The following is a 13,611-nucleotide window of genomic DNA, read 5'->3' as shown; positions in this document are numbered from 1 at the left end:
CCACTCCCGTCACCCCCACCCCCCCCCCCCCCCCCCCCCAAATGGTTTCTCCCGCTCATCTAAAGTTTTATCCATACAGACTAGCACGGCACTCTGCAGCCATTTCGAGGGAATGTTTTCCTTTGTAGATCTACAGTAGTCCCATCAACTGCTCTGGAATGTAAAGATGTCCTTATTCGTTGAGGTGGTGACGCAAAACAGCAAATAATCCCTAATCTAAAGTTATTCCATTACTAATCCTCTGCATACTATGTGTGTGTGTGTGTGTGTGTGTGTGTGAGTGTGTGTGTGTGCATACTGTAATTAATATACAACTATACATGGATAGCTCCTGACATGGTTATGTTTCATAATGGCAAATGTATGTTTTTGGGAAAGTGGGTAAGTACTCCCAGACTATATTCCTATCACACCAAAACACCCAATACACCTCCCAACCACAAGTAAACTCTCACCTTTTTTGCAAGTGTAAACCACCGAGCATGTACACACCTGTGTAATGTAGTATTTACATTTGTGGACTAGGCCACCTCCCTCCCTCCCTCCTCAACCTTAATTTTGACATTCATGATCAGCGCAGATATAGATACAGTGACAAACTTTCTCATCAATTAGCCACACAGGGCCTGTGACTTTTTATGGCCACTTGGGAGTCCCCGAGAGCCCTAATCCAGTAAAACTTTATATAGTGTATTGACCGCTCTCTAAGGGTTGCTTACTTAATTAAGTCTAGTGGCCACAGAGAAGGAAAGGGCTGCCGCTGTGTCAACACTGTCTCCTATTGGGTGACACCTCTTGCTAAATTGAAATGTGCGGCTAATGGGGACGAGTGTTTAAAGAAGAATAAGCATGTAATCGGCACAAGCTTGACCTCACACACACACACACACAGACACACACACACACACACACACACACAAAATGGAGGCCATGTGGGCCAAGTAAACATGGCAGTGAAGGAACTAATGTGTCAAGAGTGTGCTTCTTTTGTTGAATGAAGCCACCACTGCGTGCATGGGACACATTCAAAAATCTGCATCAAAGGCCAGTGGTCACAATAAGGATTTTAATATAATCCATAGAGACAACAGGCTGGACAGAATACTATGCTTTGTTTATGAAATATATATCTAAAATAGATATGTGCTGCACTAACTTTCTTAAAAACTGTCACACTGAAATGGCTCCTTTTCTGCATTCATCAGTTACGCAATGTAGCCATGAGGGTGTCTGTCTCAAAGCAGGGTTCAATTTATTACGGTGTTTTTTTTTCCTTCTTTTTTTTCAGGGCACTGAAATGAGTGAAGAATCCATGTGGTTTGAATTTTGGTGTCGTTGCAAAATCAGTGTCAATGTGGCCCACTGTGGCACAACATGGTGAAGAGGATGAACCGTCTGCTTTGACTTACGCCTTAATTACTCAAGATATGTAGCGTCACTTTCACCTCTAAATATGGCAATAAGCCGACAACCTTAACATGGGCCCTATTTAGTGGCAGCCTAAAGACTGAAATGCATCACAGCCGCAAACGTGTCGCGGTTTGGTCAACCTAGACCGTGGCCGGAATAGCATTAGACCAAGAAGGCTACAAATTCGAGGTGATACATGTAGCTAATCAATGATGTGCAATTCATTTTGCCTGGTCACATTTTTTGGGCACAGGTTGTCGCTTCTCGGGCTGCAGTCAGAGAGGCAACTGGCAGCTGGATTTGTCCACTGTGTACACTTAGATGGCTCACTAGCTTTCTCTGTTGTTTACCTGCAAATTAATCCGGCCTTGTTTGGTTGGCTGCAGTGCAAATTTGAGACTTGCGCTCTGAGGTCATTAAAGCGCAGACAACGTAGGCCTATCACTGACCCGCGATTCCACACTTCCCCCGTGGCACCCAGGCATTTTCTATCTTTCACTGACTCTCCTAAATGAGTCATTGTTTTCGAAAAAAAAAATCACCATTTTCTTTAGATTCACACTGAATGACAGGCAACATTAGTTAAATGTATGTAGATTTTTAAACACTTTGCACCTATAAAACTATATGAATCCATCTGCTGTCATCTTTGACAGACCTACACAATGACGCCCCAGAAATGCCGTGCTTCTGCGTATGTCCGTGTAGGTGTGTGTGTGTGTGTGTGTGTGTGTGTGTGTGTGTGTGTGTGTGTGTGTGTGTGTGTGTGTGTGTGTGTGTGTGTGTGTGAGTGAGAGAGAGAGAGAGAGAGAGAGGAGGGAGACAGATAAAGAGAGAGAGAGAGAGAGAGAGAGAGAGAGAGAGAGAGAGAGAGAGTGTGTGTGTGTGTGTGTGTGAGAGAGAGGGAGAGAGGCGCCGTTTATCTCATTGATTGGTGTTATCAAAATTATGCTTTATCACCTTGTGATAACACAAAAGGCCTTATCTAAATTACGGCATATTTCTGCATCATCATTGCGACAGGACATCTGTAAAATCTACTATTCAAACTGAGAGAATTACGTAGCTATCGAATACCTACAGAAGGTTTGATGCGTGCTTGGTTAACGGGAGGTTATAAGATATGATTTCGCGTGGTGTTTGTATAGGCTACCTAAGGTGTGGCGGGCTGTCATTTTCATATGATAAGCGATTACAGAGACTTCAAATACGCTAGTATAACAATGCATCCTACCGCGTGATCGACAGATAGATGCGTAAAACAAACATAGCCTATCCCTCCTTACGGTATGGCTAAAACAACCCACGTTGAAAAAGGGAATCTACAGAAAGTTCGCCGTTTAAATACGCACAGTGCCTGCGATTCTTTAGTGCGTATCATCCGAGAACAACATACATTTCCGAAAATGTAGGGCCAGTCATGACGCTCTGCGGACGAGGCAGTAATTTCTTACGGACAGCGCTAGCGAGGCTGGGGTTACTTTTCCTTCGCAGGGTCCCACAGACCGACCGATCTCCCTTGTCCTAATGATGTTGACATATTCACACAACATTGACTGAGGCACTGCTGTTTCGCGGCAGCATTAGAGTTTCCAAACACCTTTTTATAAGTCTGAAGTCTGTCCCCTCCACCCGACCTGTTAAAACCACGCCTACGAAGCCACACAATTGGTCCGAAAGCGTCAAAGGGCCAATCAACAGAGCCCAGCTTCTCGTAACATGCAACACATCCACACAGTTTGAAGCCTATGGGGTACAGAAGCACTAGGAATAGCTTGGTGCTGGAACCTTACCACCTCTCCGCCGTCAACGGACTCTTTTCTCCGCATACTTCTTCACTGAAATGTGTGTGTGTGTGAAAGAGATAGGAACAAAATGTGTGTGTGCGTGTGAGAGTGTATGCCTTAAACAAGTAAAGACAGGGGAATTACTCTGCACCATCGAAATATTTCAACACATCGCGTCTGCTGGAGGACTGAAGCCAGTGCGAGTGAATACATTTTAAAAGGAATGTCGATATTGTAAACAACTCCGAGGAAAACAGAGTAGCTGCAAACTGCAATAGAGTGACTCAACTCTCGATTTAATTCGAAAATTGTCCACGAGACAGTCCATTGAAGAACATCACATCAACGCACGTCAACCTTTGCAGACAAACACCGCCGAAGATTAATGGATCATTTTTCTTCTCAACTGTGGACATTTTAGTGGAATTCAGTTCACATCAGTAAGGACAAATTGTCAAAAATCACTGGATTCCTATTTGCGCCAAAACCACTTTGGATTTGAGAGAAAGACTTTTGAAGAAGCGAAATCGTTCGCTGATAACTATTATACATAAGCGTTTATTTCTAATATCACTACATCTGGGATCTGGACTTGAATGAGCTTCCTGATGAGAGATCCAGTTATTCAAGGAACAAGTATGGCATACCATCCGTTTTTACCTCACCGGGGTCCGGAATTTGCCATGAGTGCAATGTTGGGTCACCAACCTCCCTTTTTCCCGGCCCTGGCGCTACCTCCGAATGGTTCCCTGTCTCTCCCGGGCGCCCTGGGAAAGCCAATCATGGACCAGTTGATGGGCGCCGCCGAGACCGGCCTGCACTTCTCTTCGCTCGGGCACCAGGCTGCCGCAGCCCATCTAAGGCCTCTCAAAACTCTGGAGCCTGAGGAAGAGGTAGAGGATGATCCGAAAGTTCACTTGGAGGCGAAAGAACTTTGGGAGCTCTTCCATAAGAGAGGCACTGAAATGGTTATCACGAAGTCAGGAAGGTAAACAAAAGTTATTGTGATTACAGAACATAACAATAACCGATTTAGAATTAAACTTCAAAATACTGGTAATTTTTGTCGAGACCCCTGACCTGAATAAAACACTTTTGAGTGTATCGATTTATTGATTAAGTCCTGGAAATGCACGTCCGCCGAGTCACACACCGCATCAAAAATATTTTGCCACGGTTATTACAAAAAATAGGCACTGTGTTATCTTATCTATACAACCGCCGTACGTGTTAGTGCAAACATGCAAAGGATAAAATTGCAGTATAACACTAACTATGACAAGCCATGACAGCTTTCTTATTAGTTGGTATAGGCCTATTTTTTTGTTTGAGGGGGCAATCGTAAAAAGTAAAATATTTAGACAAAACCAGGATAAATCTACTATTACATATCGCGTTTGTTTAGTTTGATTTGTATTTAATAAATGTGCCAGCTATCTTATAGTATTATATGTGGTAGTATCTTAAAATGCTTTGATATTTAAATGTTGGCAAACGTTCGTATATCTGAACACTGGTCAGGACATTTATGTGCGACATATTACCTTTCTGAAATATTCGTCTTCCATAAAATCTTGGAATGAGTGTCCAGCTGGGCAATAATATCCAGCTTAAAGGCCAAGACCTCTAAAAGTATAAATGAGGCTATTGTAGGTTATACAAGAAGCAGGAGGGCCTAAAGCTCCTGGACATTACGCTTTTTAACACATATATTTATATACGATTTGGATGAACTTGATGATGGTTATACACAGTTGATGGCTAAAACTCGTCTCTCTCCTCTCTCCTTACAGACGGATGTTCCCCCCGTTCAAAGTGAGGTGCACTGGTTTGGACAAGAAAGCGAAGTACATTTTGTTAATGGATATTGTGGCGGCTGACGACTGCAGGTATAAATTTCATAACTCGCGCTGGATGGTGGCAGGCAAGGCTGACCCCGAAATGCCAAAGAGGATGTACATTCACCCGGACAGTCCGGCCACTGGTGAACAGTGGATGTCCAAAGTCGTCAATTTTCATAAGCTGAAGCTGACAAACAACATCTCCGATAAACATGGCTTTGTAAGTGAAATGTTTATTTGTTAACAACTATGATTACATTTTAATTATTATTTTTATAATTATTATGATTTAAGTTGTGGTGAGACCCTGCATAAAAATAAATGCATCATGCAATGCTTCAGAGGCCTCAGACTATTGCATTGTCAGCATTTTCGACAGGAAGCCTGTGTGCATAGCTGCATAACATTAGCTATAATTTTATTAATATGAAATTGTAAAAATCTTAGGCTTTGTGTTATGCATGTGTTAACCCTTGCGCATACTTGAAAGCAATATAGATATGTGTTACACTGAAATATGTATTTGCAAGCATTTGCAAGCAGTGACTTGAATGTGTGTTACGTGTGTGTAAAGTGAAAGTGTGCTTCTATCTTTAAAACCCAGCATTGTTTCCTGTCGCAGACGATTCTGAACTCCATGCATAAGTATCAACCGAGGTTTCACATTGTGAGAGCAAACGACATACTGAAACTTCCGTACAGCACGTTCAGGACATATGTTTTCCCCGAAACTGACTTCATTGCAGTTACTGCTTACCAAAACGACAAGGTGGGTTTAGGCTTATGTTTGTTTTCAGTGAAATGTGTATAGAGTTGCCCTCGTTTTACATAACTCGTGTGTGAGGAGATTTGCCCCTTGCCTCTGATCAACAAAAGCCTCTGTAATCCTGCGAGGAAACTGCATTCAAGTCTCCAGTTAGTCTAAAACCCTTGGACATAATGCAGATGTTACATTTTTGTTTGAGCGTAGCCTATTTGCATTTGGTAAATGCTTTAAGGAAAGGCTAAGTGAGGCCTTCCCACTGCGTTAGCATTTCACGGGGCTCATCTACTGTAGTACTGTGGGCAGACATCTCAGGAATGTATGTCTTACAGGTTATCTTAATTATATTTAATCACATGGGGTCGAATATTTGGCGAACTACCCAGACTTTTTGCGTACTGCTGTGTCTGTGTGTGAAGGAGGGGGCAGACAAAAACAAAACAGAGGAGAAACAAGAATGATTTGTTACAAAGGATTCTTGTTGAATCTTAATTAACACGAAAAAGTGTTTTCAGAAATTACACTGAATGTTGATTACGGTGTTCCCTGTAGTCTCTTGCCGTGAATGCAAGTGTAATGGTCAGTTGGTTAATTGTGAATTGGATGACAAGCACTGAATATTGTTTGGTGCCTTGAGCTCTGTAATTATGTCTCCATAAGTTTGGGTTGGAGTCGAGTTGGAGAAAAAATTAGATTGCGGGGCGGAGAGAGCGAGAGAGAGAGAGAGAGAGAGAGAGAAAGTGTGTGTGTGTGTGTGTGTGTGTGTGTGTGTGTGTGTGTGTGTGTGTGTGTGTGTGTGTTATAATTTATTTAAATGAGACTTCAAATCTGACATTTCAGTTCAGCACAAGAATTAGGCTCATGACTTAAGAATGAAAGGTGTAATGTATTCCTGAGATGGAATTTGTAACTTCAGCAAAAATAAATAAATAAATAAAACATTACAATTCTAGACACACTTTCGAAACTAATACAGTGTTATAGTGTGTATACACATCTCTACTGTCTTGTAATGTCTGCTCTTCACGTTTTTAAAATTAATATTGATCATTATGTTTTTCAGATAACACAATTGAAAATCGACCACAATCCTTTTGCTAAAGGCTTTCGTGACACTGGCAATGGAAGACGAGAAAAAAGGTAGGCCTATGGTAGTTCATAGCTTGGGTAGATCCACCACTTCAAAAACGACATCTTTATGTCTAGGCCTATATGTGAAATGTAATGCGTCTGCTTTTGGCTACGTAAATAAGTGACCTGTTAACAGTGTGTAATACAAATGCAATAGCAAATGCCAGTAATGCTTTGTTAAATAATCAAGTGAAACGTTAAATTGCCTGAATGCATCGTAGCCTACGTATACTATCGGTAATTAGCAACTGTCAACTGCTTTTTCACCAATTGTGTTTTTTCTCCCCCTTTCTTCGGTTCAGGAAACAACTGGCCCTGCAGTCCATGCGTTCCTATGAGGATCAACAGAAGAAAGAGAACGGGGCGTCAGACGATTCTTCAAGCGAGCAGGCTCCGTTCAAGTGTTTTCGCCAGGCCTCTTCCCCCGCAGTGTCGACTGTGGGGCCACCAAATCTAAAAGGTATGCCTCTCTAACGACAGGACAAGAAAGGGGTCATTGCAGACGCATTCACAGAGTTATGCTGGTGGGGCATGCTAACTATTCAAGTCAGATGAGCATAAAAATCGAGGTTAAAACTAAGTTTAAATCCAAATCAACGAATTAAATGCCATGTCTTTTTTTACTATTTGAAATACTAATCCACGTGCATCAAACACTGTACGTGCAAAGAATTCTGAAAATATATGCTTAAATGGGACTTATCAGAAGACATAGGCCTAGGCCTTTTATGAATGAATAGGAAATTAAGCGCAACAAGTTGTGACGGTCTTAAATCATATCCAAAGTGTGGAATGAGTGATGAATGTATATTTCAATGTTGCTAATATTTAAAATAATGTTGGCTATCTAGGACTTCGAATGTGTTAGTTATTAGTTAAATATTCTGCAACAACATCTAAAGAGTTGCAGAAGCAGGTAGCACAATATGACATCTTACGCTAGACAATGGATGGCCTCAGTAGCCTAATAAATGATGAATGTGTTTTCAGTGCAATGCAATGTGTGTTTACCGGTTGAGATCTGTGAAAGAATAATCAACATTTTGTAACAGCTGTCAAATGCAACTCAGATTATGTTATATTATGTAGCAATACTGAAATGTTCTTTTTTTCTTCAAAGATTTTTGTGACAGCGATGAAGACAGCGACGACGAGAGCAAAGACGAACACTTGAAAGAAGGGCCAGACTCGAGTAAAATCTCCACCACTACCGAGGATGCAAAGGACCACGAAGTGAGCCCCTCTAAGGCTCGCTTCATGGATACCGATTCCTCCTGCCGATCCCGGGAAAGTGCTGTGAGAACAGAGAAAAGTCAAGCGGACTCCAGGCAGAGCCCCGTCACCGTCATCTCCAGCACGACTCGATCCGGAGAAGACCTCAAAAGTCCTACCCGTGACCACAGCAAAGCGGACGAGTGCAGCAGGTCTATCGGCAAAGACAGCTACCTACCCTTGACTGTACAGACAGACAGCAGCGCACACTTAAGCCAGGGCCACTTGCACAACTTTGGATTTCCACCGAGTCTGGCAGGACAGCAGTTTTTTAATCATTTGGGTGGCGCCCACCCTTTCCTCTTGCACCCCAGCCAGTTTAATATGGGGGGTGCGTTTTCGAATATGGCTGCAGGGATGGGCCCTTTACTAGCAGCTGTATCCTCCGGAGGGGTGAGTACCATGGACACGGCGAGTATGGCGTCACCCTCGCAAAGCCTGACGGGAGCCCCGGGACTGCCTTTTCATCTGCAGCAACATGTCTTGGCATCACAGGTAAAAACCTGTTTATCTTCATTACCTTAAGCGCATAATGTTGATTATTGTATGGTGGCTCACACGAGTAAAGCTAGGCCTTGTGTAGGCCTATGGATTGGACCATGGTGTTCTGAATTCGAAAAAAGTATTTACAATGGCTCAGTTTTGAATGGAAATGCATGCTAATCTTGAGCACATAACTAAATGAATCACTAGAGGAAAACTTTTAAACTATCGAAGACAACGTGATTGTTGGGCCAGATAATTTAAACATCACACTTTGGGAGCATAACTGCTAGGCTATCTTGAGAGTTTCTATGGCAAAGAGTAGGCTATCGTTTACTGTTGATGCAAAGTACTTTGTTTATATTTGTAAATAGGCTTTTGAGTAGGCCCAGGGTATTAATTTGTGCGTAGAATGGCTAGGCTCTTCCATTGTTTTTTCCATCGCCATTCACATATTTCCAACGCGTTGGGCCCATATGTTAAGAGGGGGAAACATTTGAACAATATAGAAGTTGTGTGTAGATTTGAGAACATTAATTATTTCGGCATTTAAAGGGGAAAGGCCTCGTATTAAAACGGTTCGCTGAAACGGGGAGGGGGAAACACCCAGCCTTTAAATACAGAACATATTCGAAGTTTCCTTTCAAGTCTCATTGCAAACATACTGCTAATCTGGGTGTGCGTTCGCATGGTTCTGCATGGCTAAATTGCTTAGATAATATTCAAGGAAGCATTGATAGCACTGATTTTACAGAATAAAGCTGGCATCTGCTGCACTGTATGCCTCCTTAATAGCCCACTTTTTAGATGGATCCGATAGTTTGCTTAATCTATTATCACATGACACTTAGATATGAATCAAATGCGTCCTATACTACAAATGAAGTTAAACAGCAAACTAAGACCTATGAGGCGACGGCTCTCATGTCTCTGAACCTGCAGAGGTTCTGCATTTATGCGATAGCCCGCTTGTTGTCATCAACGTGTCTAACTGGTTGTCTATCTGTCCGCAGGGCCTTGCGATGTCTCCATTTGGAGGCCTGTTCCCTTACCCCTACACTTACATGGCAGCCGCGGCCGCAGCCTCTTCTGCGGCTACTTCGTCAGTCCACCGCCATCAGTTTCTGAACGCAGTGCGACCCCGGCTCAGATACAGCCCTTACCCTATTCCCATGAGCGTTCCGGATAGTAGCACTTTGCTCACTACCACCATGCCCACGATGGCAAGCAGCGCGATGGAGATGAAAGGAGATGGGATGGCCTCAAGCCCCGTGTCCGCGACCCTGGACTCGACCTCGGAGGTCACCAGCCGGTCCTCGACCATATCGTCTGGATCGGTGTCACTGTCACCAAAAACTTGTTCCGAGAAAGATTCCACCAACGAATTGCAGAGCATCCAACGCCTGGTCAGCGGACTCGACTCAAAACAAGACAGGTCTCGAAGCGTATCCCCCTGATTGTCTTGTGTGTCTTTGCTGATGACCAGGATGCTATGAGAACGCTGACGCGGATGAGTACGACAGCGAATGCGGGTTTACAACACGGACATATTTAAAAGAAAAAAAAAGAAAGAAAAAAGTTTAGATTTTAAAATGCACTTTGGCAAAAATAAGAAAAAAAATACAAACATCTATGTATATTGCTCTTTTGTTAAATTAATCAGTATCTTCGATTTTTCTGTTTTTGAATACCACACAAGTATTGAAACTGAACGGTTGGAGATGATGTGACACATATACATCGATTAAGTTGCTGCTGTGTACTGTCTATGTTCTATGTCAAATTTAGGAGGTAACGAAAGCGAGTTTTATTTAATATGCACTCTGAATTGGTTATCAGTTGAGTTATTATCCCTTTATCTTATAAAGACTGCTGTGTTTGATATATGAATTAAATAACTATTTGAATCTTATAGTTATTGTCGTAAAGATGGGGAAGCTTTGCATGCCCTATACAGAAAACCGCCTATGATTGATGACTACCAGTTAATGCACCTCTAAGACGACCAAATTAAGATTACACTATTAAAGTCAACTGTACACACAGGGGGTACACACTGCAATTAATATGAAACAAATAGATGTACGTTTCTTTCCCACGTGCTATTGACACTATTGAATTAATTGATTTGGATGCGATCAACGGTTATAGGGCGGAAGTGAATGTTTATTAATCATTTTAGCCACAGATGACTTACCCTGTTTGCCTAGGCAAATTACAAAAGACATAGGCCTAAGTAATGACATTAGTCGAAAGCATGTGTGTTCTTAGGCATCTGTCCTCACATTGCTTACCGTGTCTAGCACTAATTAAAATTGGGAAAAGGGAATCTGGAACAATCGCAAGGATAGCAATGGCTATACTGTAAATATACTGATATATACAAATATTTATGTAATTATTTCATATGGATATTGCGTGTAAATATAACGGAGTTGTTTGTTTTGGGGAAAATGTCCTTAATTTATTGTTGATATACCTGTGTAAAATAGTTTGTGAACTATTATCTTTGTTTATGCCACCCACATGTTTCATCCTCTATTTCAAAATACGGATTTATCTGTTCCCGAACACAGAGCTTTTTTTCCCTCGCAGACACAACCATGTGCCATCGTTCCATTCATTGTTGTCTCTGTGTTGAAGTGCTACTATTCAAACTGATTAAAAGCGACAGCACACTGCACCAATGGCTTGAAAATATTTAGATATTTCTTTAATTGAAAGAAAAAAAACCTCTCGTCTGTGTGTTAAAATGAAAATGCTAATTTTCCCAATGTATACTGCAGCCTAAAAGCAAAAGTGCCGCATCTCATTTAAGTATGAAGGTTTGTTTTCATTTGTTACAACAGTTCTCATCGGGTTATGTTGTATTCGATTTTTGTCTAGTTTACAACACCAACAATGTTTTCTTGAAAGTTTCAATAAAAATGTTAAAATGCAGTCTCCAAGATATGCTTTTGAGCAGAGAACAATGCCACTGTGGAATGCGTAAGGACTACTGGGTTCGGAACACGTGCTACAGTTTAAGATCATATGCATACATTTTAGTACGTGCTCATGTGAGCTGGTCGCCCTCTTCAAGTAATTTTTCACAATAAAACTGTGTTAAGGTGGTGCCAGCACGGATTCGGAAAGCTGACAATCTGTTAAATGTGTTGAGCTTGGCCTGCGCCATAAAGCCCGGACTAGATTCTTGCTACCTTAACCTGTGCTATATTAACATTTTGTCAGAATTTGCTGTAGGTTACAGGCCTACACAAATTAGTGGAGAAGCTAATCGCAATGTCTATTTAAGTCATTTCACCACGCCAATTATGTGACGAGATGGCTAACTGAGTGCTTGGCCTATGGCACAAACATTACCCAGAGGTAAAAACACATCTTTTAGATACATGGGGATCAGTTTCAACAGGGATCTTGGTGGCGACCGTCTAGTGTTTTTCTTGTCGAGAAGAGACGTATGAGAGGTCTAGATGGTGAAATGTGAAAGGTGAAATGTTCTTGTCGCGAAACCATCAAAATCAGCGCCAGGGAAAGCTTTTCACTTTGACCTGTCATACCTGGAATTCCTGTCGTGGACACAGAGACTAAGACCAAGTCATTTGTCTGCAGAGTAGTAGACTATTGACTGTTTATTTCGACCGATGGGAAACTCAAAGAATGTAAAATAACTTGATTGCCTACTCTGTTGCGCCTAGAGTCATGAGTTTATCAAGCTCGTATCTTTATTTGTATACTGTATGGTTAATAAGTAACAATCGTGGCGCTGGAGAATAGGGGTAAACACGACGCAAACTATCTCAATTGCTCTGTCTATTGCTCACCTGGCGCCTTCGATATCTTACCTGATTTTATTACGTGGAAGGCGACAGTGCGTCTGCAATAATGTTGGGAGGGAATTCTCCAGTAGATGTGTAAAACCTTACGCCACCCAGCGGAGACAGGGCAAAGTACACGCCAAAGTGCAGAACAGATGATTACACTGGCGTCAGACGGGTGTCCTAATGTGGGCCATCAGACACTTGTGTTCATATCCTGGGCCTGCTTGAATCTATATATGGCCTTCGAAACTGCCGGGTTAAAAACTGCTGTTTAGAGGCACGCATGTCTGTAGAGGCATATTTTGGCCTGTAAGAGTTGAAGGCACGCTGAACAAGGGTAACAGGACACCAATGTTATCACCTGGATAGGCCAAATGACAATGAATCAAGTTGTCTCATCTCGTGCCTTTGAGCTAACATACCCCAAAGAAAGTGTGTGTGTGTGTGTGCGTGTGTGTGTGTGTGTGTGTGTGTGTGTGTGTGTGTGTGTGTGCGCGCGCGCGCGTGTGTGTGTCCAACGGTATAGACTAACAATACAATGATTGCATCGATTAAAATAAATAACACAATACTATAATGCACAACACTATAATGCCCATTTCAATTCAATTCCAAATTGTGTAAGAGACCATGTTTGGAGACGGTGCCTCGCACTTCAGACTACTGATAAAAACACGTTTAAAAAATACAACATTTTGCTCTTAAAAGCATCGCCATCGACAGTCATTTTTTTTGTAAAAAAACGTATAGTTGATATAGATATAGATAGACGTAGATATACGATTTATGCAGTCCCAAAATGCAGGAAAATGTACCCATTAGTTGCCCAAACAAAGCAAAGCAGCCAAGGTGGCCTAATCTGTTTGTTTATTCTCTCTTTGGTGTAAAAACTGCACTAGACTGTAACTTGTTTCCATTTTGAAACGGGTGTTTGTCTAGTCTCGATCAATCATTATCTTGTTTTGCCAGGAACCTCGGAATACTTTGCTCTGGTCATTTCAGCAGGATGATGATCATAGAATATTGCCTGACGACTATCTGTTCCTATCTGGCGTGTTGAATATTTATTTTGATGAAGCTAAAATTGCTCCTTTATTGGCCGA

General features: G+C 41.9%; 1 protein-coding gene across 2 annotated transcripts; it reads left to right on the top strand.

Moving 5' to 3' along the window:
• Positions 1 to 3,230: 3,230 nt before the first annotated feature.
• On the top strand, positions 3,231 to 11,594 carry tbx3a (T-box transcription factor 3a). 2 transcript variants are annotated; one of them, XM_062554943.1, is made up of 7 exons: positions 3,231 to 4,185; positions 4,991 to 5,258; positions 5,661 to 5,807; positions 6,865 to 6,941; positions 7,235 to 7,392; positions 8,053 to 8,699; positions 9,701 to 11,594. In XM_062554943.1, the coding sequence occupies exons 1-7, from the start codon at positions 3,794 to 3,796 to the stop codon at positions 10,142 to 10,144; spliced, it is 2,133 nt and encodes a 710-aa protein (XP_062410927.1). In that variant the 5' UTR covers positions 3,231 to 3,793; the 3' UTR covers positions 10,145 to 11,594. The 2 variants fall into 2 exon arrangements, with proteins under 2 accessions (XP_062410927.1, XP_062410926.1); XM_062554942.1 differs by having other exon boundaries at positions 5,643 to 5,807.
• Positions 11,595 to 13,611: the final 2,017 nt, after the last annotated feature.

The sequence above is a fragment of the Sardina pilchardus genome, chromosome 14, assembly GCF_963854185.1.
Source record: "Sardina pilchardus chromosome 14, fSarPil1.1, whole genome shotgun sequence".
NCBI classification, from domain to species: domain Eukaryota; kingdom Metazoa; phylum Chordata; class Actinopteri; order Clupeiformes; family Clupeidae; genus Sardina; species Sardina pilchardus.
The sequence above is the reverse complement of the archived record's forward strand: the minus strand, read 5'-3'. Positions and strand labels throughout refer to the sequence as shown.